Genomic DNA, 22,695 nt, shown 5'->3' with positions numbered 1-22,695 from the left:
AAACAGCCTTAAATGTCTGAATAAAAAGCATGTTGTCTATGTCTTCCAAAAAGGCTTTTTCAAAGTGCTTCAGGTTAGTGGACATGGCAGAAAGTATCTGCCCAGGATAAATCAGTTTGGCAAATGACTACAGCGCAGCACACTGCTACTTAGTGCAAAGGCTAAATACAATTGCTTCTCTATTGCATTTAGGTGACTTCTCCCCTCCCCAAGTAACATCTAATCATTTTTTTAATCACACTCTAACTATCGGTTTTTACATTGACTCAAAATACTCTCAATCTTGCCAAAAAGGCAGCAGAGCAACAGGTTCCAGAAAACGATTGCCCAACAGCAAAAAATGTGGCCAAATGGGAGGATGGGAATAAAGAACATGTCTCCTGGTTCCATGTTTTCAACTAGGCACTGTCCCTTCAATGGAAAAGCTACTGAGTTATGGGCCATGCCTAGCACTGGAAGATAGTGTTTATTCCCATCATATGTAAGTGAAGTAGTAAATCTGAAATTAGATGTCAAAAACCCTTGTTGCATGGCTGAAAGATACCCACTAGACCAGGTCCTGTAGCAGTAGGTAGTTACTGGGCAATTTGCGTGGTAGATACGGATATTTACCACTGGGGTTTCAAAGAGTAAAAGCAATTAATTCCATTTGGATGTCAAAATTGTTCATATTCTACATGTGTTGCTCAAAATTTGCAATAGTGAGCAGACAAGGCTCCATTATAGTATGAACACTCAATCTCCAGCCAAGTTATCTTTTATGATGGCCTACTGAAGAGGAAGGGAACTTAGAATGAAATCCTAAAAATCTGCTATGTGATTTATAGTTCCCCTGGTCCCCCAACACACATCTTCAGATGTCTCTGGAAGCGCAATGTGTCTCTGCATGCGTAATGAATCTCCAAAGGCACAAACTGTCCTGTGAAGCAATAATGGAAACTTGACCACCGCACTTGGGCCTCATGGTGCTAGACCATGGCTATGAGACCCAGGAGATGGGGCACTCTCCTTATTTCCTGGGCCTCACAGTGCTAAGCCACAATGCCTTGCAGGCTAGACAGTGGATGCAAGACTCAGCAGTGGGGCCAACTCTCATGGGCCTTGCTCTTCTAGACCGTGGTTGTGAGACCCAGGGGATGAGAACACCATTCCCTAGACTTCACTGCACCAGACCATGGCTGGGGATACAGGGGTATGGGCCCTCCACCTTGGACCCTCAGCGCTAGACCATAGATGTAAAGCCCAGAGAATAGCACCGATTCCCCTCCTCATGGCATCACAGCTCTGGATCATAGTGGTGAGGCCCACCAGAGGGGACTCCTTCTCACTGCTGAGAGATCCCACAAAGAGCTTCCGTAGCCTGGGTTCCCTTTTCCTGCAACTTGCAGCACTAGACCATGGTTGAGGGGTCTAGTCTAGAAGAGTGGGGCCACTACCCTAGACCTTGTAGCTATGGTGTTGCCTTGAGAGCTTAGGGGAGAGAACCCTTCCTCGGGCCTCGCAGCTATGGTCCAGCCATGAGAGCCGAAGGCGAGGGGGTGCTCCTCCCCCAGGCCCAACTGTAATTGCTTCCCAGTACTGTACCATGGCTCCATGCATGAGACCACGTCAGGGTTTTTTGCCATCAGTAGTGCAGCAGATGCGCTGGTACCAGGGCTTATGGGTGTTAGGGTCTCAGTGATCCAAATTATGACTGTTTCACTGTTCATAATCATTTACTTGCATTTCAGCCCATGGTGCTGTTACTATGCCACTTCTCCTTCTCCCACGCACCTCGCAGCCCTGATCCAAATCTGTGAGACACAGGAAATGCCCATCCTCCAAAGGGCCTTGTAACTGTGGTGCAGTGCACTGCGGCTCAATGGAGGTAGCCTCCTCCCCAGGGCCTTGCAGCACTGGGTCATGGCTTTGATGCTTAGCTGAAGAGGACTCTCTCAGGGGCATAGCTCTCAACAGTCCAGCAGATACAATGCCACTGGATCAAAAAGGTGTTCTGGACCCAATATACCCAAATATGAACATATTTTACGCCCAGCCTGTGGATGGAACAGGACAGATTGACCCATACAGCTTGCCTTCATCAGGGCCCATGAAAACCGCTGTTACCCTATCGACCCCTATTCTCTGGGAACTCATAGTCATATTCCAGCACTGCAAGGCCCAGTAGAGGCCTTCCATTCCCTGGACCTGCCAGCCATGGTCCAGTGCTGTGAAGCCTAGCAAAGTATGGTGGAAGGGAGCAAGACTGTTCTTCATTTTAGCTGTTTGTCCAGCATCCTGCAGTGGGCTCTGGCAGGATGTGAAATGTCCAACTTTTTAAGCTTGTCATGGGACTTGTGCAGGCAAGGAGGCTAACCAATACGGGGTGTAAAACAAACAGTTGACTTGGAAACATGAATGAGCCCAGCTCAGTAGGATGTCCCAACACTGACGTGGGAGCAACCGCTGTACACAGGTACATGGGGGTCAGCATTTGTTAACATGGTAACTTGGAAGGAGGTGACCTACACAGGCCACTTTATTAAAAGAGGTACTAAAAGAGAGGAACATAAACACTGGGAACGAAACAGCCCTGAACGTGCAGCCACTGACCCCAAAATCTTCACTTTAAGATAACAGCAGGTCAGCCGATAAGATAATGACAGATAAGGGTGGAAACTGCCTTCCGTGCTGAAGTGGGAACCACAGAGATAAGGAAGATGAGTGGGTCATGTTCTTCACTTTCAGAAGTTACGGATTTATTCTTGTCACCAAGGGCTCTAAGCCATGGCCCAGCGTTGCGAGGTCCAGGGGAGGAAGGGCCGCTCACTAGGCGATGCAGCACTGGACCGTGGTATGAGCCCCAAAGGAAGGCCATCCTACCCTTGGGCCTCACAGACATTTGTCAATAACTTCAAGGCTGTAGGGAGGGCCACACCCTAACCTGGCAGTGCTGGATCCTGAATACGGGGCCCAGAGGAAAGACCTTCTCCCTTGTGCCTCGCAATCGTGACAGGGCACTGCAAGGCCCAGATAAGGGGGCCCTAGGTTTGTCTTTGACTACTTCTGCAGTTCAAAGAACAACTTCTTTCTAGTTACTTTCCTGTCTGCAAACAGATATTGATGTCTCCTGATCCCAGTCCACAATTTGTTGCAGAGACTTTTCAAAACAGCCATACCTGTTCAACAATGACCTGTTTTGTTTGTGTTAAAGTAGCAACTAATCATTTATGTCATGCGGAAAGACAATCCACATCCTTTCACTAGAAAGGACCGATTTAAATTGCACGATATATGTCTTTCTGTATTGAACTGGTGGTGCACACTGAACAGTGAAATATCCAGTCTTTGTTTCCTTTGGCCTACATGATCTTCATTTTTACGTTAGATTTTTCACTTTTATATCACACTAGTCAGGACAAAACAGATGTTATGTTGTGCTAAATTTATTGTAGATCACAGTTAGGCTAAGCATCTTGGAGCTCAAGCAGTTACAGAACTAGCCTAAAATGAGAGTAATAGAAGTTATTGGTTAAAAAGCCAGGTTTTGGTGGCTTTCTTTAATTGAATTAAAATGTATTACGAGCTAATGGGATCTGAGAGATTTTCTCGTAATTTGGCAGCCGCACTGGGGAAGGACTGGTCCCCCTATATAACCACCCTGTGGCACAGTTAGTAAAACTGACTGGTAAAGCATACGGTTGTTTTTGGCTAAAAACGTTAACATCTGGAGGCTAGAAATTTAGGATGATGATGAAATAAGATTTCATGTGCGATGATAAGGACCTTGAAGGCAACTCTAGATCAAAAAGGTGCCAGTGCAGGGTTCTTAGGATTGCGGATATCCTGCTGTGCCTCGACATACCAAATATGAGGCAGGCCACAGCATTTTGCCTGAGTTGAAGTTGATACAAGAAGCTTTTCAGGGATTACTAAATAAATGGCCTTGGTGTAATTCAACCTAGATTGAATCAAGACACTGACTACTGTTATGTGAATGCTGTGTGGCTGTAATATAAAAGTTTCTTAGAGGTCTTGAGTTGCTCAAAGCATGTACCAGACACTTTTTCCACTTGTGTGTCGAGTGATAGATTAGTGCTGACACTCAGCTTAGACTAAATATGATATGGGTGCTGCCCACGTACATCTAGAAACTGACCCATAAGTGATGAAGGAGGGTGGATTAACTGTAGAACAGGATTTCCCCCCTGCAGGAAACCAAATTTCAATTGCTTAGGTGTGGAATGAAAAGCTCTTAATGCACCAAGGATTTGGAACGATATCCCCGTACCCATATGGACGCCTGCACACTACATCATGATGCAGAAATAAAGTCCACAAACCATCTATCCCTCCTATCACTTGTTGACTGTGTCTTTGGCTTTGACCCTATATAGCTTTCCGCAGACTTTTGGGTAGGGTTGCGCTATATAAATACCACATACAATCAGAATCAGACATACTCCGCTAATTTGAAAACTATTTGTTAAAATGTTATTAAAGGCGAAAGGCTTGGCTAGACCTATGCAAAACCCCTCTACCCAATATGTTGTATTTTCACTTAATACAATTTCAAATTATATATACATATTTTATTAGGGTTATTATTTACATGTCTTATTGTTATACTGATATCTGCACCAGAAAAGTTGCTTCTTGCAAAGTCACTTCATTGATAGTCAATTCAGTGCACTTCCTGTGAAGTCATATTGTAAGCGAAATAGACACATGTTCCTTCTGTTCAGGGCCCAAAAGCACTCGCACTGGCCCTGCTCCTTCTTTCACAAATGAAGCACTTAAAAAAAGTAGGCATGTGGTCTCTTTACTACATTATAATGTGGCCTCCAGTTGTATGTTATCATCTGCTTTTTAATAAACAATATCCTCTTGCACCATATGAATTTCCTTTATGGGTCTAATTCTTCGTCATTTTTTTCCACAGGCCATATCATTGGATACTGAATACTACTTTCTTCTACAGCATGCACATTCAAATGCAATACTTAGGAGGTCATACTGGAGGTTTGCAGCATGCACGGTTCATTAATACACATAAAGAACACCCCAAGCGCGCTTTATGTGCTGGATTACAGTTTGGAGCGGTTAGTTTGTAGTTACTCCACTCACCTTGTTGCGGCCTCGATAGACATTGGCCGTGGCTCCTTGCCCGAGAATATCGGACACCAGCCACAAGTAATTTGCTGTGCTCTGCATGGCTGCGCTTGCCAGGAGCCTGTCCCTCCACACTAGAAAAGAAAGAAAGCACACGTAAAAAAAAAAGAACACTGCAAAGTTAGTTCCTCTTGGCAACACTAACTCTAGAGAATCCGCCTACGTAAGTAATTATCTCACCTAGTGACACAATTTCTTCCACTCTTAGCTAAAATGATAAGCTTCCTATGTCACAATTACCCTTAAAAGAACCGTTGCTCTTCTCCTGCGGAGAATGCAAATGACCAGCTCAATCTGACTAACGCCTGATGGGCGCGGTGTTAAGCCTGCGAGGTCGATCCCCTGCTGATTTATGACAACTTCACTGCAGGTGTACACATTCATCCTTAGTAGCATCTCTAAAGGTTACAAACATTGGTAAAGCCAACAGGTCTAGGTTTGATGTGCCCTCGCGTCAACTCTCAGACTCCCCTAATAATTCAAGGAGAGTTGACAGGCAGCAAAGGGAGGATCCTGAACTGTAAGGGGCAGGCACAAATATTGAGAAAAACTGTACAAGGCTTTTCCAATTCTTATTTGCAGATTTTTTCTAATATTACAAATTAACATGCAACCAAAATCATAATTAATTAGATATCGCAATGTGCATTTCAGAAATGAAACAAGCACAGGCAGTTGTGCTGTAGCAACCTATCATACTAATAGTAACTAACCCTCTCGAAAGTTATAAAGAGCAAGGAACACATTATCTGGCTGTCTAGTAGGAAAGCAAGAACTATCTAGCTTTTATCCCAAAAGCACATATTTTTATAATATTCTGGAAAACAGATAACTACAGCGACATGTAAATGTTTCTTAATCGTTGATATACCCTAGCTGCTAGATGCATAGTTTTAGGAGAGAACAAGTTATTTGAGAGAAAACAAATGCAAACGTAGGTTGCAGCTTTCCATGAAAACAACAATCAAGTGATGAGGTAAAACTGGTTGTTAAAAATGAAGACCTACAGGAATTCAGAGCCATGCTGAGTGAAAAGTTGGTAGTGGTAAATTAAGGTAGGGTGGTGGTGGTAGGATGGTCATATGGGTTTAGGTGGTGGTAGGGTTTTGGGAGGTTACGATGAGGGTTAGGATGGTGGTGGATATTGTAGGGTGGTGGGTAGGGTAGTAGTGGCTGGTGGTGGCTGTGGTTGTTAGAATGGTGGTAGTCTGGTGGCCGTGGGGGTAGGGTGGTGGTTAGGGGGTGAGTGAGGTAGGGGGTGAGTGAGGTAGGGGGTGTTAGGATGGTGGTGGTATGGTGGTGGTGTTGGTTTTGGTAGGGTGGTGATGGTTTTGGTAGGGTGTGGAAAGAATAGTGGTGATTAGGGTAGTAGTGGTGGTAGGGTAATTGTAGGCTGGAGGTAGTCGGTAGGGGGTGGTGGAGTGTTGGGAGGGGTTGGTAAGTGGGTGATAGCGGAGGGAAGTGATGGTGGTGGTAGGGTGGTGTTCGGGTAAGGTGCGGAATGCAGGTCGTATCTGCATTTGGTAGGTCTCCCTATGCCTGAGTGGGTGTGCGTTTGAGAGCTTGTTTAGATGTTTATAATTCCTTATTTCACCAAACAAATATAGTCCCAGCCTACATGAAGTATCATTTTAAATAAGCCAAGATATTATTGAAATAAGGCAGTTTAAGAAAAATAATAATATGCATATGATATAATTCTCTAAAATGTGAACGTTGGAGACATGAAGTGCTGCGACACTCTGTTAATGATAGATGTATCTTATAGAAGAATAAATAACATTTAAAAACTAATTATATTGAGATAGGTAAGTGTAACTGCTCTTTTTACTAAACACACGGTGCCACCAGGAACAGGGTCCTAACCTTTAGCCATCTCAGAGACATTGGAGCATTATCTGATACCACATTTGTCTCACCAGACCAACCCCCAAAATGCATCAGCCTCCTTACAACGTGCAGCACCAGCATGTTGCATTGTGGGGGCTTGCACTCTTGCTTGTACCTTTTAAAAGATCCACTCCACATTCGGACAGACGGAGGGCTGCCTATTAAAAAGGCAGTGCTGTCTCAAGGATCCCCACGTTATGTTATGACCTGGCAGCTAAAGGCAGAGGTACATGACTATCTTGGAGGGGTTGTGAAATCATACCTTATGTTAGTAGGTGGTGAGCCTGTGTGCTGCCTTAGGGCTATCACAGGTGCATCGAGGCACACAGTCCCCATGCATGTTCCTCTTCTGTATGACCCTAACCATGACAAAATTGCATTTTATGCAAGCCTGATTGCCACAAACCTCATACGATGTGCTTTTCTAAGTAAAATGGGGTAAGGCACAGAAAAGATAAATCGGACTTTTTCCCACAGCCCTTTTCAGACAAAACAGAGAGGGACAGGAGGGTGGAAGGGGCAAGCAACAATGCTGAGTGGGATGGGAGAGGCGGGGAGGACGGCCTGCATAAACATACACTGTTATGGAGTTCTACAATCGAAATAAACAAACATTTGCAATGCAACGTTTGCTTGAGTTAGAGCTATCAGCACTGTAAACTCCTAACTTTACTTTTCTTGCCACATAAATTGAAAATTAAAAGTAAAACAGTTGACATAAGCGAGTGTTAGCGCGAAGGAGAGACACAAAAAGAAAAAGAAGTTCCCTCACAGTCAAACATATCAGGAAACATGCAATTATCCATGTAACACGGTCGGTCCCCAAGGCGGTAACACAACAGCCCCAAGGAGGGACAAACGTAAAGCATTTACCAATTTCAAAGGATTTTTTTAAAGGCAAGCCCACGAACAAGTGATAGTAATGGGTGTGAGGTGGGCATGGTTAAAAGCCCACATAGGTACCAACACGTCAGAAAAGCAGCACTTGCGTGCTGCTATGCTCAACCTAAAAAAATAGGTACCTCTGAAAACACGCAAGCAGTTGAAGGACACGGTGCAGAAAGAAAGCAGTACCTGGGCCATGCTCACGGAGAGAAATAAACACACGCAGAGGCAATGAAGTCAGCACAAGCTGACCGAAGAGAAGCAAGGAAATGAGTTACCACAAAGCCAATCAAATGTAAGCAATGGGCTGGCTTTAGACCCTTGTAAGTATACAAAATGTTTCATAAGCAAAAAAGCGTCTCAGGCAAGACCTAAAAATTATTTTCTAAAAGCAATATGACACATAAACGTCCACAGTCTGTTAACAGCAAAATAAACACGCGCTCTTTCATAATGTATTGGTTGTAAGCAGAAACAGGAACGATTTCTCCCAGTAAGTATGTATGACAGATAGCCCACCAAAAGGGATGAACTCCCGTAAGACGGGGTTGGGGCTGACATGAGGGTATCAAAGATATAGGGTGATATCATCAGCATATAAAGAAACTAAAAGGTATCTACTGGGGAAGCGCAGAGCATAGTCACAATGCAATTGTTGCAGCTTCGTGGTTAGGGGTTCTAGCGCCAAGCAAACAGCAGGGGTCAGACCGGGCACTCCTGCCAAGTTCCCCTAGTAATGGGAAAAGGGGAGGACATAACACTATTGACATGAACACTGACCAGAGGATTAGCATAAAGCAGTTGGATCCAAGACAAACAAGCATTGGCAAAGCCAACAGATCTCGCCTATCCAAGAGCTATTGGCTTTGCCAATGTGTCTTAGCCATGTTGTACACCAGCGTGGCTGCCGTTCAGCATGGTTAAAAGTTAGTAGAGTAGAGGAGAGTGGCATGCAGTGTATTAGAGTGGAATAGCGAAGAGTGGAGTACAGTGTTGTACAGTGGAGTGGCAGTGTGTCATGTATTGGAGTGGCATGGTGTGAAGTCACGTACAGCGGCATTCACTGGAATGGAACAGAGTAAAGCGGACTGGTGTAAAGTGCACTGGCGTAGAGTGTTGCAGAGTATAGTGGCACTAAGTAAAGTGGCATTGAACTCAGCGGCATATAATGCAGCGCCGTAAAATGCAGTGGCATTTATTAGAATGGAGCATAGTAGAGTGCAGTGGTGCAGAGTGACGCAGAGTAGAGCGGCGTAGTGCGGAGTAGTGTAGAGTGGTGCACAGTGGAGCAATGCAGAGGTCAGTGACGCAGAGTAGAGTGGCACAGAGTGCAGTGGCATAGATTGGTGCAGAAAGTAACACAGAGTAGTGTAGAGTATAGTGCTGTACAGTGCAGTGGCATGGAGTAGCGTAGAGTTCCGGAGAGTTCAATGGCGGAGAGTGCAGTGTTACAGAGTAGAGTGTCAGAGTGCAGTGGAGTAGAGTGCAGTGGCACAGAGTACAGTGATGCAGAGTAGAGTGCAGTGGTTAAGAGTAGACTGGCATATGGTGCACTGGTATAGAGTGGAGTGGTACAGAGTGGTGGGGAGTAGAGTGGCATAGAGTAGATTATGTCAGAGCAGAGTGAAGTGGCGTAGAGTTGAGTTGTCCTTATCAGGAAGCAGCAGGTGGGTCATGGGGGTACTTAAGCGGTTGGCAATAAGTTAAACTAGAATTTTAACATCACGGTTAAGGAGAGTGGCCTACAGGATTCACAGCACTCTTGCCGCGCTTGAGCAGTGTGATAATTAGGGCCTCCCTCACAGACGCAGGACGACAGCCTGTTTGTCTCGCTTCTTGGTAAACAGCAAGCAAGATATGTTTTGTAAAACTCGGTCGGGAGCCCACTGGGCCCCGGTGCCTTGCCTAATTGTAATTGCAATATTCCCACCCTGATTTTGTCCGGTGTATCTTAAATGAATCTCCCATTTTCTTCATTTCCTTGATCTGCTTGAGTTTCATGAGGTTCAACAACTTGTTTTACTCGTTTCATTTTCTTGCACTTGATCCCCACCTTCCTTACGATCCACGCAAAGCTTGATTTTGACTTTGTAAGGCAACTGTTTGCCTCACTATTTCTTCATCAGCAGCACACACTCTCCTGCTGTGAAATGGGTGGATTAAATATGTTAAATCTCCCCTTTTCACAACTGTATTTGTCACCAAAATCACCTGTTATGGGCCATTCCACCTTAGTTGCAGGCAGGACTTTCTTACAAGCTTTTGAGGAGGATTGATTCACCTGCCTGCTAATCATAACAATTCTGTACTTGCAGAAGTGGTAGCAAGGTGCATCTGGTGTGTGACAGAGCATGCTGTTATCAGCTGGGCACTTGCAATTATCCAAGATTGAATTATCAGTAATATCCACAAGAGTTGCAGACAGTACTCCGGGAATCCCCATGAGTCCCCATTCCATCATGAGTATCTCATGGGCACTCATCCCGGTTCCTTTGTTAGGAGTGCATTTCAGGCTTATTAACACCAAGGAAAGTACATCTGGCCATTTGGGATAAGTTGAAGGGCACACTATCACCAGCTTGCCTTTAAAGCACTGTAGTACCTCACAACCACACCTGATGCTTAAGGATGAGAACGATAATTGACCTTCTGATCAATGCATAAAGCAGAACACAAATTCATAAGGATGTCATTTTTTAAATGTGTTCACTTGTTTGTCTCAATCAAAGTTAGCAATCCAAACCTGGGACTCTTTCAATAATAGTTTGACAATTGTTTTTGGCAATGGTTCAATCCACTTTGAAAACAAATAATCACTAGTATCCACCTTAATTCATTACATGGCGAAAACACTATACAATTACCCTGTGATCTTTTCAAGAGGCCTACTTTTTTCCAACATGACTAATTTTTTACAAATGTTTTCTTTCAGACATTATTTTGCTGACATATTAATGTCTGTCAAATCCTTGACATATTATAAATCTCTGACAAATCTCTTCGGCAAGAGTTCTGAAAAGAGGATTAACCCAACCCTTTTTCAAAGGTGTCACCATCTCACCACGTCCCACAAGTGTAGGACTATGCATCAATCTCGCCATCGGCAGTAGCAGTAGCAGTGAATCTGGCAAGACAAACCTCCCATCAGTGTAGCTCCACCAATTATCATCATGATGTTTAGATCCTGCACTTTTTTCTCTTCTTCGTACATCTCATTTTGTACATCGCTCAATTCATCAAGTTTTTGTACTAAAACACAAGTAAAGGCATTTGCTTTTCCACATATTTTGAATTTTCCCATGTTTCTAATGGAAGTGTAGTACTCATGGTGGCACATAAATTAGCAACCTCATTGGCTTAGCCAATTGTAAATATGTCACTACCATTTCTACTGGCTGCACATTTAACAGTGGCAACTTCCATTGCCAATTTCAAAGCACAGAGCAAATCTAGAATGCTTGGTCCATTTGGAAATGGTGTCCCCGCAGAAGTTGTAAAACCCACTGTGACCATAACCACCAAAATTATGCAGCAGTCCAAAACAATATTATCAGTGTAAATCAGTGTAAATTGAAACACTCATTGAATTGGCTATGCAGCAAGGTCTGGTAACGGCAATCAAATCAGCCACTTGTCCTTAAATTACATTGGAGAAGTACAATACCTCCATAATGCAAGTCAACATGCAAACAACATTTGCTACTTGTAAAGTTTCCGGGACATCTCTCAAGCATTAGTCATCCAGGAATAAAACCAACTCACCCAAATTGAGGTGTACATCTTCAAAATAAGGTCATGGTTTTGTGCCTAACTCTGTAATATCAATGTAATCACGCTCACTTTCTTGTACATTCAAGAGTTTCATCTTTTCACAATGTGAAAATGAGTAGCTGGATTTAATATTTTACATCTTTTGATTGTTTAAATATGTACAAGCAATATAGTGTGTCAATCTGCTGTTCATTAAGTGCTGGTTTCTCGTGGGGCTTAAAAGTGTCTTGACTGAATGAGACACTAACATGTTTAAAATGACAACTGCTTCACTTTTACCAACTGCCATGGCTGTCAATGCTAAGGATTTAATATACCCAGGCAATGCAGCAGCAAAAGGATCAAGGGTTTCAGAAAAATAAGCTACAGGTCTCTTTGCATTACCAAGGACAGAATTCGAGCACCCATCTTTTTCATGACCGAATAAATAAAACTAATTTTTGTAATCTGGCATTCCTAAAGTGGGAGACCTAGGTAAAACTCTGTCTTAGCTCTACAAAGGCTTTCATGCATTCATCATTCCAAGGTTAATAGATCTATGGCCTCACGATAACTCAATATTTGTAACGGTTTAGAAATCAAAGAACATTTGGGAATCCACTCACAACAGAAGCCAACCATTCCAAGAAATACCCTGACTTCTCTCAGTGTTGCTGGTGGATGAATTCTCAGAATCATAGAGATGCTATCATTGAACATCTTCCTCACGCCTTTCAATAATTTGATGCAAATTCAATTTATTTCTTGAAACTCCAACCTGAGCAACTGTGGTCCAACTCATCAGTGAAAATCCTAACTCTGAAATTACAATCTCCGCCCCCAATTGCAATTCACCAACCTCATTATAAGGTGCTGGAGCAGTCACAGTCAACAATCCATCCATCAATTCATCTTTTTTATCCAAATTACTTTTTCTCTCATTTTTAGTTTATTTTGATTTGTCCTTTACTGGATCATTGGCAATCATAGGAATTGCCCCTACTTTTCGAACACTTCAGTAGGCCACGCACTTTTCCGAAAATACAACCAATGTGCATTCAATCATGCAAAGCCTTACCAACCTGGCCTCTGAACATTTTCTGTTGCACCTTCATATCGGCTAATCCCACTCGTTCAATGCCTCAAACTGTGCAGGTCTTGGTTGCAGTTTTGTGTCAAACAATTTACTTCTCAAGTAAAACAGTTTCTTCAATTTTTAAATGTTTTGATGTTCACAGTAGGTGTGTGCCAGTCTTTAAGCAATAAGCAACTATGCATGCCAGAATTTACAATCATCTCACGATCTGGACTTCCGACTGGTGCCCTTTTGTCAGTGATTCCTTTTTGGAATCACCCAGATTCACACCCACTGTAATTTTGTAGAAAGCTCACACTATATCACACAATTAAACACCGAACTAATCAAAAACAATATCTACAAACACAATATTTCATAAACCAAACAGAAACAATAAAACCCATGTCTGTGCACCAGGAAACAGGATGGAAACCAAGCTCACAACATAAGAGAAGTAGTGCTTCAAGGCACTCTGATCACACACATTCGTAGCTAGGCTTTCACCAGCAACAAACTAACCTGGAATCAGCATAGACTAAACACCACTATTCCATTCTTATTTAGTACTCACTCACAACTAAAGTATTAAGGAATTTAGAAACTCAAAAACCTTGGTGCCACCTTAAAAATTCCAGACACTATACCCAACTCGAGCTCTTCAAAAAAACCAAAAAAAAAAATCAGTATCTTCACATAAATTAGGGTCAAGGCGAATAAATCATAACATTTAATAACGCACCTTTATCAACAACAGACAATAATATGCAACATAATGCTCATGGCACAATATTAAAAGACATAACCATGACCTAACATGGATGCAATGAACAAAAAACACACAAAAGTGGGTAAATCCCATCGGGCTAGATATAACGCCGATCCAACCTTCTGAGTTACACCACTAAGGTCAACTTCATCAGACTTGGGAGTGTGAATCACCAATTCACTGCCCGTGAAAAATCGCCAACTTGAGAGTCTAATTATCCACAAAGTTCCCTTCTAATTAACCATTACTCATGTGATTCTTGACCAAAAACTGTGGACGCATCACCCCTAATTAATTTAGGAGGGTCGACAGGTAGGAAAGAGATAATCCTGAACTTTAATTATCAGACAACATCATAAAACTTCTACAACAGAGCTTTTCCAATTCTCATGAACTGTAGACTTATTCAATAATAATTAACTACAGTAATTTGTATAAAACCAAAACCATCCTAAATTAAATCATGTAACGTTCCTTTAACAAGCCCCAACACAGATGTGCTGTGACAATCGTATTAATAATAGTAAATATGACTAAATACAGAAAGGACAACAAACGACTAACACTCTTTATATAACAAGCAGCAAGGAACAGATATCCAGTTGTTGAGTAGGAAAGTGAGAAATATCTGGCTTCCCCAAAAAGCACTTCTTTGTGTAATGTTTTGGAAATTAAAGCATACAATTTTGATGGCACTAGATTACATAAATTGGCAGCACCAAAATGTTACACGCACTTCACCAATCACATTATTATTTAAAAAAAAACACATACCTGCACAATATCCTCATAGGCTAACAGTGCACATAATTTGTTACAGAGAAGAAATCACATACTTTGTTAGTGCAAAACAAGAAGGAATCAATTAGCTGCTTTTGCACATAAATACCAATGATATGTCAACTGGGGCTCAGCTGTGTGACTTTCAATTGTCACAACATCAGAACAGGAAGCCAGTGAACATTTTGTTACATGCAAATAGAAGTCATGGATTGTGGATGAATTAAAATATATTTTCTGAAAGCAAAATGAAATATGAACGTACACAGCTTTGTCACAGCAAAAATAAACATGCATTCTTATGCAATGCAGCCTAGTCATACTAACTAAAGCAGGCCTAAATTTGGCGCTGTTTTTTAATTAAAATTTGATTTCTACACAAACAAACAAATAAATTGCATTTGCTCATGTCTGAGACGACATAAATTAAGACCAAAAGCAACACTTATCAGTTTTGGTGCATACAAACAAAAAACAAGCATTTGCAATGCAATAGGTCTCGAATTTGCTTGAGTTAGAGCTATTGGCTTTGTAAATTCATAACTAGACTTTTCTTACCACATAAATTGGTCAACTGTGCCTCATAAGTTCATCTTTTCCTGAAATATAATTCCAGTGGCCCTGCATATATATCTAAAGTACTTCCATTTACCTTCTTCCTCTATTTGCAGCAAAAAATGAAAATGTTGCCATTTAGAATCCTAATTTAAATCAGCCATGCTGATTCCAATAGAATACCACTTTCACCAGGTCCCTGCCGTCAGAATTGCAGTCTGGCTAACGCGATTCCCCCAAAAAAGACACAAGGCAGCCACAGAGGAGAAATAAACTAGAAAGGTCGCCCAAACATATCAAGAGTGTTCAAACAGTCATAGTGTAATAATGATTTAAGTTGGCCGGATTTATGGTCATAATTGTAATAAGGAGAGATTTGATTATTAAAACATATACAATTATCATATGAACGTTTATCAGGAAAACTTTTGGCATTAGACTGCAATGCTTAAAATAGTCCTTAGAAGGCACCATAACAAAAATATAATTTGTAAGAAAGATGGTCATGTAACCATATACTTGGCCCCTGAAGGGCGTTTGTAGGCCTAGAAGGCCTACTGCAATGATATTACAAACAAGGCTTTTAAAACAAAACTTCTCTCAGCTATAAAACAAAAGTTGTAGCCATGAAAAAGCTTAAAAGGTGAATGGTGGGAGGCGTTATTTATTTTGGGGTACACACTAATCTATTGTGGAGACCCAGAGATGCTGTAGACAGAAAAAGTGTTTTGAAGGTGGTCACATTGTCCTAGGACCACCACAGACTGAGTTATGAGCAAAAATGTTTTGTAAAAGTAGTGCCCTGCAAAGCACTATAGGTGGGTTTTTGTGCCGCAAATATTATAGTATGTTGACTGCAATGCTCAGAACAGCCCCTAGGGAACACCACAATAAAGATAGCATTTGGAAGAAACATGGTCATGTAACTATACAGTCAGCCTTTCGAGAGCATAACCACATGAAACAAGCATTTGCAATTTAATGGGTCTCATGTTTGCTTGTAAACTCCTAACCTGACTTTTCTTGCCATATAAACTGAAGATGAAAAGTAAAACAGTTTCACAAAAGCACGCAAACGGTCGCCACGAGCGCAAAGCTGACACACAAAAGTAAACAGAAGTTCACTTGCAGCGAAACGTATCGGCAAAAGTGCAATTATCCATGTAACCAGCAAAAGTGCCAATACCCATGTTACAGGGTCGATATTATGCAAAGCGCGCAACTACTGCCCAGCGAGATCGCGCTGTCTATGAATTAAAGAAAAAACGTAGTCCAGAACCAATACGGAAAACATGGAGGCTCGTATGTTTTCAGTAGTTGGCAGGAGGGCTAAACACCGGAAAAGGCATGAAGTATGCATGCCTTTCACTAATTCAATCAGGTGAATTTTAAAAGGCAAGCACACGAACCAACCAAACTAATAGGCGTGACATGGGTGTGGTTAAAAGCCCACAGAGATATTACACCAGGGACAGAGCGCTTTGCGCTCAACCCTAAAAGGAATGGGAGAAAGTAATGCAATGTAACCATGTATTTAGCCCCAAGAGGGCATAGTGCATCAAATATTTTCAAGGCTAGCAGGACTACTGCAATATGACAAACAAGGCCCATAAAACATACCTTCTCCCAGCTGTAAAACAAAAGTTTCAGCCATGAAAAAGCTTAAAAAGATAATAAATGGTGGGAAGGTTTTTATTTTGAAGTCCCAACTAACAGTGTGGGGACCCAGAGATGAAGCAGACAGAAAGAGCACATTGTGGTCAATGTTCTGAAGGTGGTCCCATCGTCCAAGTACCACTACCAGCTGAGTTATGAGCAAAAATGGTTTGTATAAGTAGTGCCCTGCAAAGCATTTTTGGACAAGCTTCCATGCCACCAATATTTTAATACGTTGATATAACGTAATGCTTAGAACAGCCCCTAGAGGACACCACAATGAAAACAGCATTTGTATGAAACATGGTCATGTAACTATGTAGTTATCCCCTAGAGGGCAAAACCACACAAAAAGAAAATGGCAATAAATAATGCAATGTAGCCACATATTTAGCCCCTAGAGGGCATAGTGCATTATATATATATATATATATATATATATATATATATATATATATATATATATATATATATATATATATATATATATATATATATATATATATATATAGTCCGGGGCAGCAGGCCTATAGCAGTGATATTACAAACAAGGCCATTAAAACACAAGCTATCCCCAGCTGTACAACAAATGTTCCAGCCATGAGAAAGCTTAAACAGACACTAAATGGGTTATTATTTTGAGGTCCCCACTAACCTAGTATGGGGACCCAAAGATGATGTAGACGGGAAGTGCACATTGTCATGAATGTTTTGGTGGTGGTCCCATTGTTCTAGGACCACTACAGGCTGAGTAATGAGCAAAAATGGTTTGTAAAAGTAATGCCCTGCAAAGCATTATAGGTTGGGTTTTCCCAAGTGCAGTGAATATTGTAGTATTGGCTCTCCGGCTATGTCGTGAGAACCACTTTAACATTGAGGATTTCTGTTTTATGTAAAGCATTCACCAATTTCAAGTGTTACAAAGCGAGAGCCACAAGAAATGAGTGATTGGGTAACTGTGAACAATGGGCCCAGCGCTCCAACTCCATAGATCGAGTTCACACTGTTGTGCCTGTTCCCACTGTGAGCGTCATGGCCGCCATGCAGCACAAAGGGGAGAGACAAAATAAATAGTTTGCCCCCGCTGAAGTATATCGGCAATCGTGCAATAATCCATGTAACAGGCAGTCTGCAAGGCATGACAAAAAAACCCTCAAGACGGGACAAACGTAAAGCATTTACCAATGACATCAAGGGATTTTTGAGAGGCAAGCCCACTAACGAGGGAAAGTGATGGGTATGTCCTGGGCAAGCCCACAATACTTACAACAGATCAAAGTGCTTGCGGCTCGACCTAAAAACTACCCGTACAGACACATTCACGAACACAGAGCCAAATGCATAGACTCAGATTTAACTACAGATAAACAGGCACACAGACAGTCACCCTTGAAGTCTACATGAACACGGAACACCTACAGAAATGAAATCTGGCACAGTGAACTAGAGCAAAGCTATCCATTTTATCTTGAAGTGAATTAAATATGGACCTTCAGAGGACATAACATTCAGAAATGAAAAGAGAAACAAAATTAACTGAATATTAAAGCACAACTTACACCCAATAAAGCAACTGACTGTCAATAGTCGTGACACTGAAAACTGGAAGCAAGCCAGACAGTTTATCTCTAAGTGAACAAGGCAGCTTCAAATAAAACAAGAGCATCTAGGCCGCAGCCAGCTGAGATACCTGAACCCACATCTCAAGCTGATTTCAAAGAATAAAACTGCTAACTGGAAAATGAAGGCAACAAGGCTCAATAGTTAAACCTAGGGACTGCGAACAGACAAGCTATCCCCATAAGTCATTTGTGAAACCATCGCCTACTTACAGGGCCCTGCAAAGCGTGACACGATCTGTAAACACAATGACAGTAAAAGACGGCAGATGATTATTTGCCATAAGAATTACCTCCAAAGCTTGCTACCGAAACATAACGCTGCTGCTGGGCTAGTGGAGGGGACTCTAGTTTCGAATCGGTTTTCCTCTGATGCTCTGGAAGTTGTCACGCAAACAGCAGTGAAAGCAACTTGTAAGCCGGTCCTTCCAGGCAGCAGTATTGCGTGCCCAGGCCCATAAATGAATATGCAACTCAATGTACCAGAGTGTACAGGGGCAGGGGGAGTAGAGAGGAAGAATAAACGGAAGCACACAGGAGAAAACCAGCAGGACCAGAGAGAGGGGGAAACAGTTATAAACAAACTCCTCATGCAGTTATATGCAAGCACTCGAGTAGAAGCAAAAGGTTACACTTTCACACTCAATAGTATTAGGTGAGATAGGTTACTTCTACTCGGCTGAGCCAAAACGTGATTGACGAAGTGGTAAGACAATGGTTGAGAGAAGCTGATCAATGAAAGCCTATAGTTGAAAACGAGTCCAAAGCCCACTCTATGTATATTGTGAGGAACAGGTTAGCAATATTATTGCGAGATATTAGAGGACGTGCCGTAACTGCCAGAGCTGGCGACTTTGTAACTGGGGAACCAGGTTCAAGTCTCTGCATCACAACATCCTGTGATGCTAGGCAAATCACGTAATCTCCCTGTGCCTACAAAAAATTAACGTGTCCTTGTTTAACCTCTTAAATGCGGGCGTCGGCCCACACACCCTCCCTGGTGCGGGTCACGACCAGTGGCCGACACCAGGAAGGGCATTAATAAATCCTCGGGTGCGTCGCACCCGAGGATTTATTTTTTATTTTTTCCCCCCCCCCGGGAGACACGGAAGCTACCGTGTCTCCCCCTGCCCCCCACCCGCCCCTTTGTGACGTCAGCGCGCCGCGAGGCGCGCTGACGTTGCAAAGGTGTTTTCCCCATGAAAGCAGGAAGCAGCCTTGCGGCCGCTTCCTGCTTTCATGGGGAAAACGGCCTTTTTCACGTTCGGGAAGGCCTCGTAAGAAAGGGGAGAGTCTCCCCTTTCTTACGAGGCCTTCCTGAAAGTGTTTCCTGGCCCCCGATCGCAGCACAGCTGCGATCGGGGGCCAGGAAACACTTTCAGGAAGGCCTCGTAAGAAAGGGGAGACTCTCCCCTTTCTTACGAGGCCTTCCTGAAAGTGTTTCCTGGCCCCCGGTCGCAGCTGTGCTGCGATCGGGGGCCAGGAAACACTTTCAGGTTTCCTGGCTCCCCCGATCGCAGCACAGCTGCGATCGGGGGGGTCAGGAAACATTTTGAAAAGGCCTCGTAAGAAAGGGGAGACTCTCCCCTTTCTTACGAGGCCTTCTGAAACTGTTTCTGGCCCCCGATCGCAGCTGTGCTGCGATCGGGGGCCAGAAACAGTTTCAGAAGGCCTCGTAAGAAAGGGGAGAGTCTCCCCTTTCTTATGAGGCCTTCTGAAACGGTTTCCTGGCCCCCGATCGCAGCACAGCTGCGATCGGGGGCCAGGAAACCCCACTAGACACCAGGGATTTCACTTTTGGGGGGCAGCCCCCCCCCGGAAAACGGGCCGCCCCCCCCCCGGCATAATTTTCCTAAAAAAATTAAAAGGTAGGTGCCCCCAGGGGATTTTTTTTTTTCTTCAAAAAAAAAAAAATAAAACAAAAAAAAATGAAATGACAGGGGGTCGCCCGTGGCCAGGGTGACCCCCTGTGGGGGCAATTTTTTTTTTAGATGTTGTAGGGTTTCCCTGGGGGCCATTTTGGCCCCCAAGGAAACCATACAACAACTAAAAAAAAATATATGTATATATCTATATATATATATCTATGTAGATAGATATATCTAGGTACATGGATATATCTATAGATATATCTATGTAGATATATATTTATATATATATATATAGGTAGGTAGATCTGTATCAAAGAGATTTATAAAGCGCGCTACTCACCTGTGAGGGTCTCAAGGCGCTGGGGGGGGACGGGGGGGGGGGGAAAGGGGCTAGGAGGTTCACTGTTCAAAAAGCCAGGTTTTGAGGCCCTTCCTGAAAAGAAGTAGGTTTTGGGTCTTGCGAATGTGAGTTGTGAGTGCGTTCCATGTTTTGGGTGCAATGTAGGAGAAGGATCTGCCCCCGGTGGTGGTGTGTTTGATGCGGGGGTCAGAGGCGAGAGAGAGGTCAGTTGAACGGACGTTTCGTGTGGGGGGTGGAAGGTGACTCTCGTTGAGGTAGGCAGGGCCTGTGTTGTGGAGTGATTTGTGTGTGAGGATGAGGATCTTGAAGGTGATCCTTTTGTCAATGGGGAGCCAGTGGAGGGATTTGAGGTGTGGAGAGATGTGTTCGTGTCGGTGGAGGTCGAGGATGAGTCGTGCTGCTGAGTTCTGGATGCGTGTAGTTTGCACTTGAGTTTTAGAGTGGTGCCGGCGTAGAGGGCGTTTCTGTAATCAAGCCTGCTGCTGATGAGTGCGTGAGTGACAGTTTTTCTGGTCTCTGTGGGGATCCATTTTAATGTTTTTCAGTATACGGAGTTTGTTGAAGCATGAGGAGGTAAGAGCGTTGATTTGTTGGGTCATAGAGAGGGAGGAGTCTAGGATGATGCTGAGGTTGCGTGCGTAGTTGGCGGGGGTGGGTGCAGGGCCTAGCGTGGTGGGCCACCATGGGGGGTCCCAGGTTTTTTTGGTGAGGGCCAAAGAGGATTATTTCGGTTTTGCTTGAGTTGAGTTTCAGGTGGTTGGCTGTCATATATACATCACTTTTGTCAATATGTGTGTGGTTTCCCTGGGGGGAAAAGGGTCCGACTTGTCTAGTGGCAGTTTTAGTGCCATAAAGAAGCGCAGAAGGTTTATATGCCTACTGCAAAGAGCACATCTGTATTTTATGTAAATAGCTGAGTACATTAGTAAAGTCTATGGAGAGATGAAGGGCACTTTTGCTGGGTGGTAATGAGGGAATCCGAGGAGGAGGGAGTGGGAGCACCAATAATGATTGTTGGACTGGGCGCAGGAGGTGCTAAAGACTGTGACGAATGGTATGTGACAAGGTGTTTTTTGAGTGTCTTGAAAGTACGTGCTGATTGAGGGAAGAAGCGCAGGTAAGGTGGCCTCTACTGTTGCACGTATCTCACACACACCATCGATTTTGTGACTGTCTACGTAGGCTAGTGTTTTAGAGCAACAGTTTAGCCAATAGCAGAGATGGCATCTTGATGGATGACTGCTGCCTGCACTCGGGTTATAGAGGACCGCTCTGACATAGGATCAGAGACTGAGACATCAGATACTGAGACAGCATCTGAGGGATAGGACAATGGCGCAGACTCTAGGAGTGATTTTTCAGTCAGAGGAGTCCCATTCGAAAACTCCTCTTCCAGTACATTATGAGGGAGGTGATGAGGACAGTCCTGCTGTCCCTTCGCAAGCTGTTCGTGCAACTGGGTAATAGTGGGTTAGGCCAACCCAGAGAGCAGGTGAATGCGGCGGCAAGCAGAGAGAGAGTGCTCTCTTGGGAGCTCACCAATTTAGTTCAGCCCCAAATTCCACCACCCAAATCATATTGTGGAGACATCAAAATTGTCTATGGCAAAACAAACTGGTTTTGTAAGGCAGGCACCTGTGTTTTTGGTCCTGGATTCGGCGGCCATATAGAGAAACACACTAAACCCAAACATTTCTGGAAACTAGACATTCGGGGGAGTCCACAGAGGTGTGACTTGTGTGGATTCCCCAAAGTTTTCTTACCCAGAATACCCTGCAAAGCTGAAATGTTGAGAAAAAACTCTATTTTTCTCGCATTTCTGTCACACAAACTACAGGAATATGCTGGGATCCACAACATTCCTACCACCCAGTGACTCCTCACCTGTCCTGATAAAAACACTACCCCACTTGAGTGCCTACACCTAGTGCCTGTGTCAGGAATGGATCACCCCAGGGTCAACAGCTGCCTCACGTAAGGACCAACATTGACCGTTGTGTGATCTATTCCTGTCGCAGGCACCAGGCCTAACCACACAAGTGAGGTATCATATTTATCGGGAGACTTGGGGGAACGCTGGGTGGAAGGAAATTTGTGGCTCCCCTCAGATTCCAGAACTTTCGGTCACCGAAATGTGTGGAAAACGTGGTATTTTAGCCACATTTTGAGGTTTGCAAAGGATTCTGGGTAACAGAACCTGGTCCGAGCCCCACAAGTCACCTCATCTTGGATTCCCCTGGGTTTCTAGTTTACAAAAATGTGCTGGTTTGCTAGGTTTCCCCAGGTGCCGGCTGAGCTAGAGGCCAAAATCCACAGGTAGGCACTGTTTTCTA

The 22,695-nt window shown here is 43.4% G+C and overlaps 1 protein-coding gene across 1 annotated transcript in view; it reads right to left on the bottom strand.

Annotated features, from left to right (window-relative positions):
• TBK1 (TANK binding kinase 1) overlaps window positions 1-22,695 on the bottom strand; it is a 394,952-nt gene that overhangs the window by 341,160 nt on the left and 31,097 nt on the right. Inside the window, exon 2 of the mRNA XM_069229127.1 lies at window positions 5,107-5,225. Within this exon, the coding sequence (XP_069085228.1) occupies window positions 5,107-5,193 (87 nt within the window). The 5' untranslated portion in view covers window positions 5,194-5,225. The remainder of the gene's footprint in view (window positions 1-5,106; window positions 5,226-22,695) is intronic.

The sequence above is a fragment of the Pleurodeles waltl genome, chromosome 4_1 (assembly GCF_031143425.1).
Source record: "Pleurodeles waltl isolate 20211129_DDA chromosome 4_1, aPleWal1.hap1.20221129, whole genome shotgun sequence".
Lineage (NCBI taxonomy): Eukaryota > Metazoa > Chordata > Amphibia > Caudata > Salamandridae > Pleurodeles > Pleurodeles waltl.
Note: the sequence above shows the minus strand (reverse complement) of the source record. Positions and strands in the feature narration are given on the sequence as shown.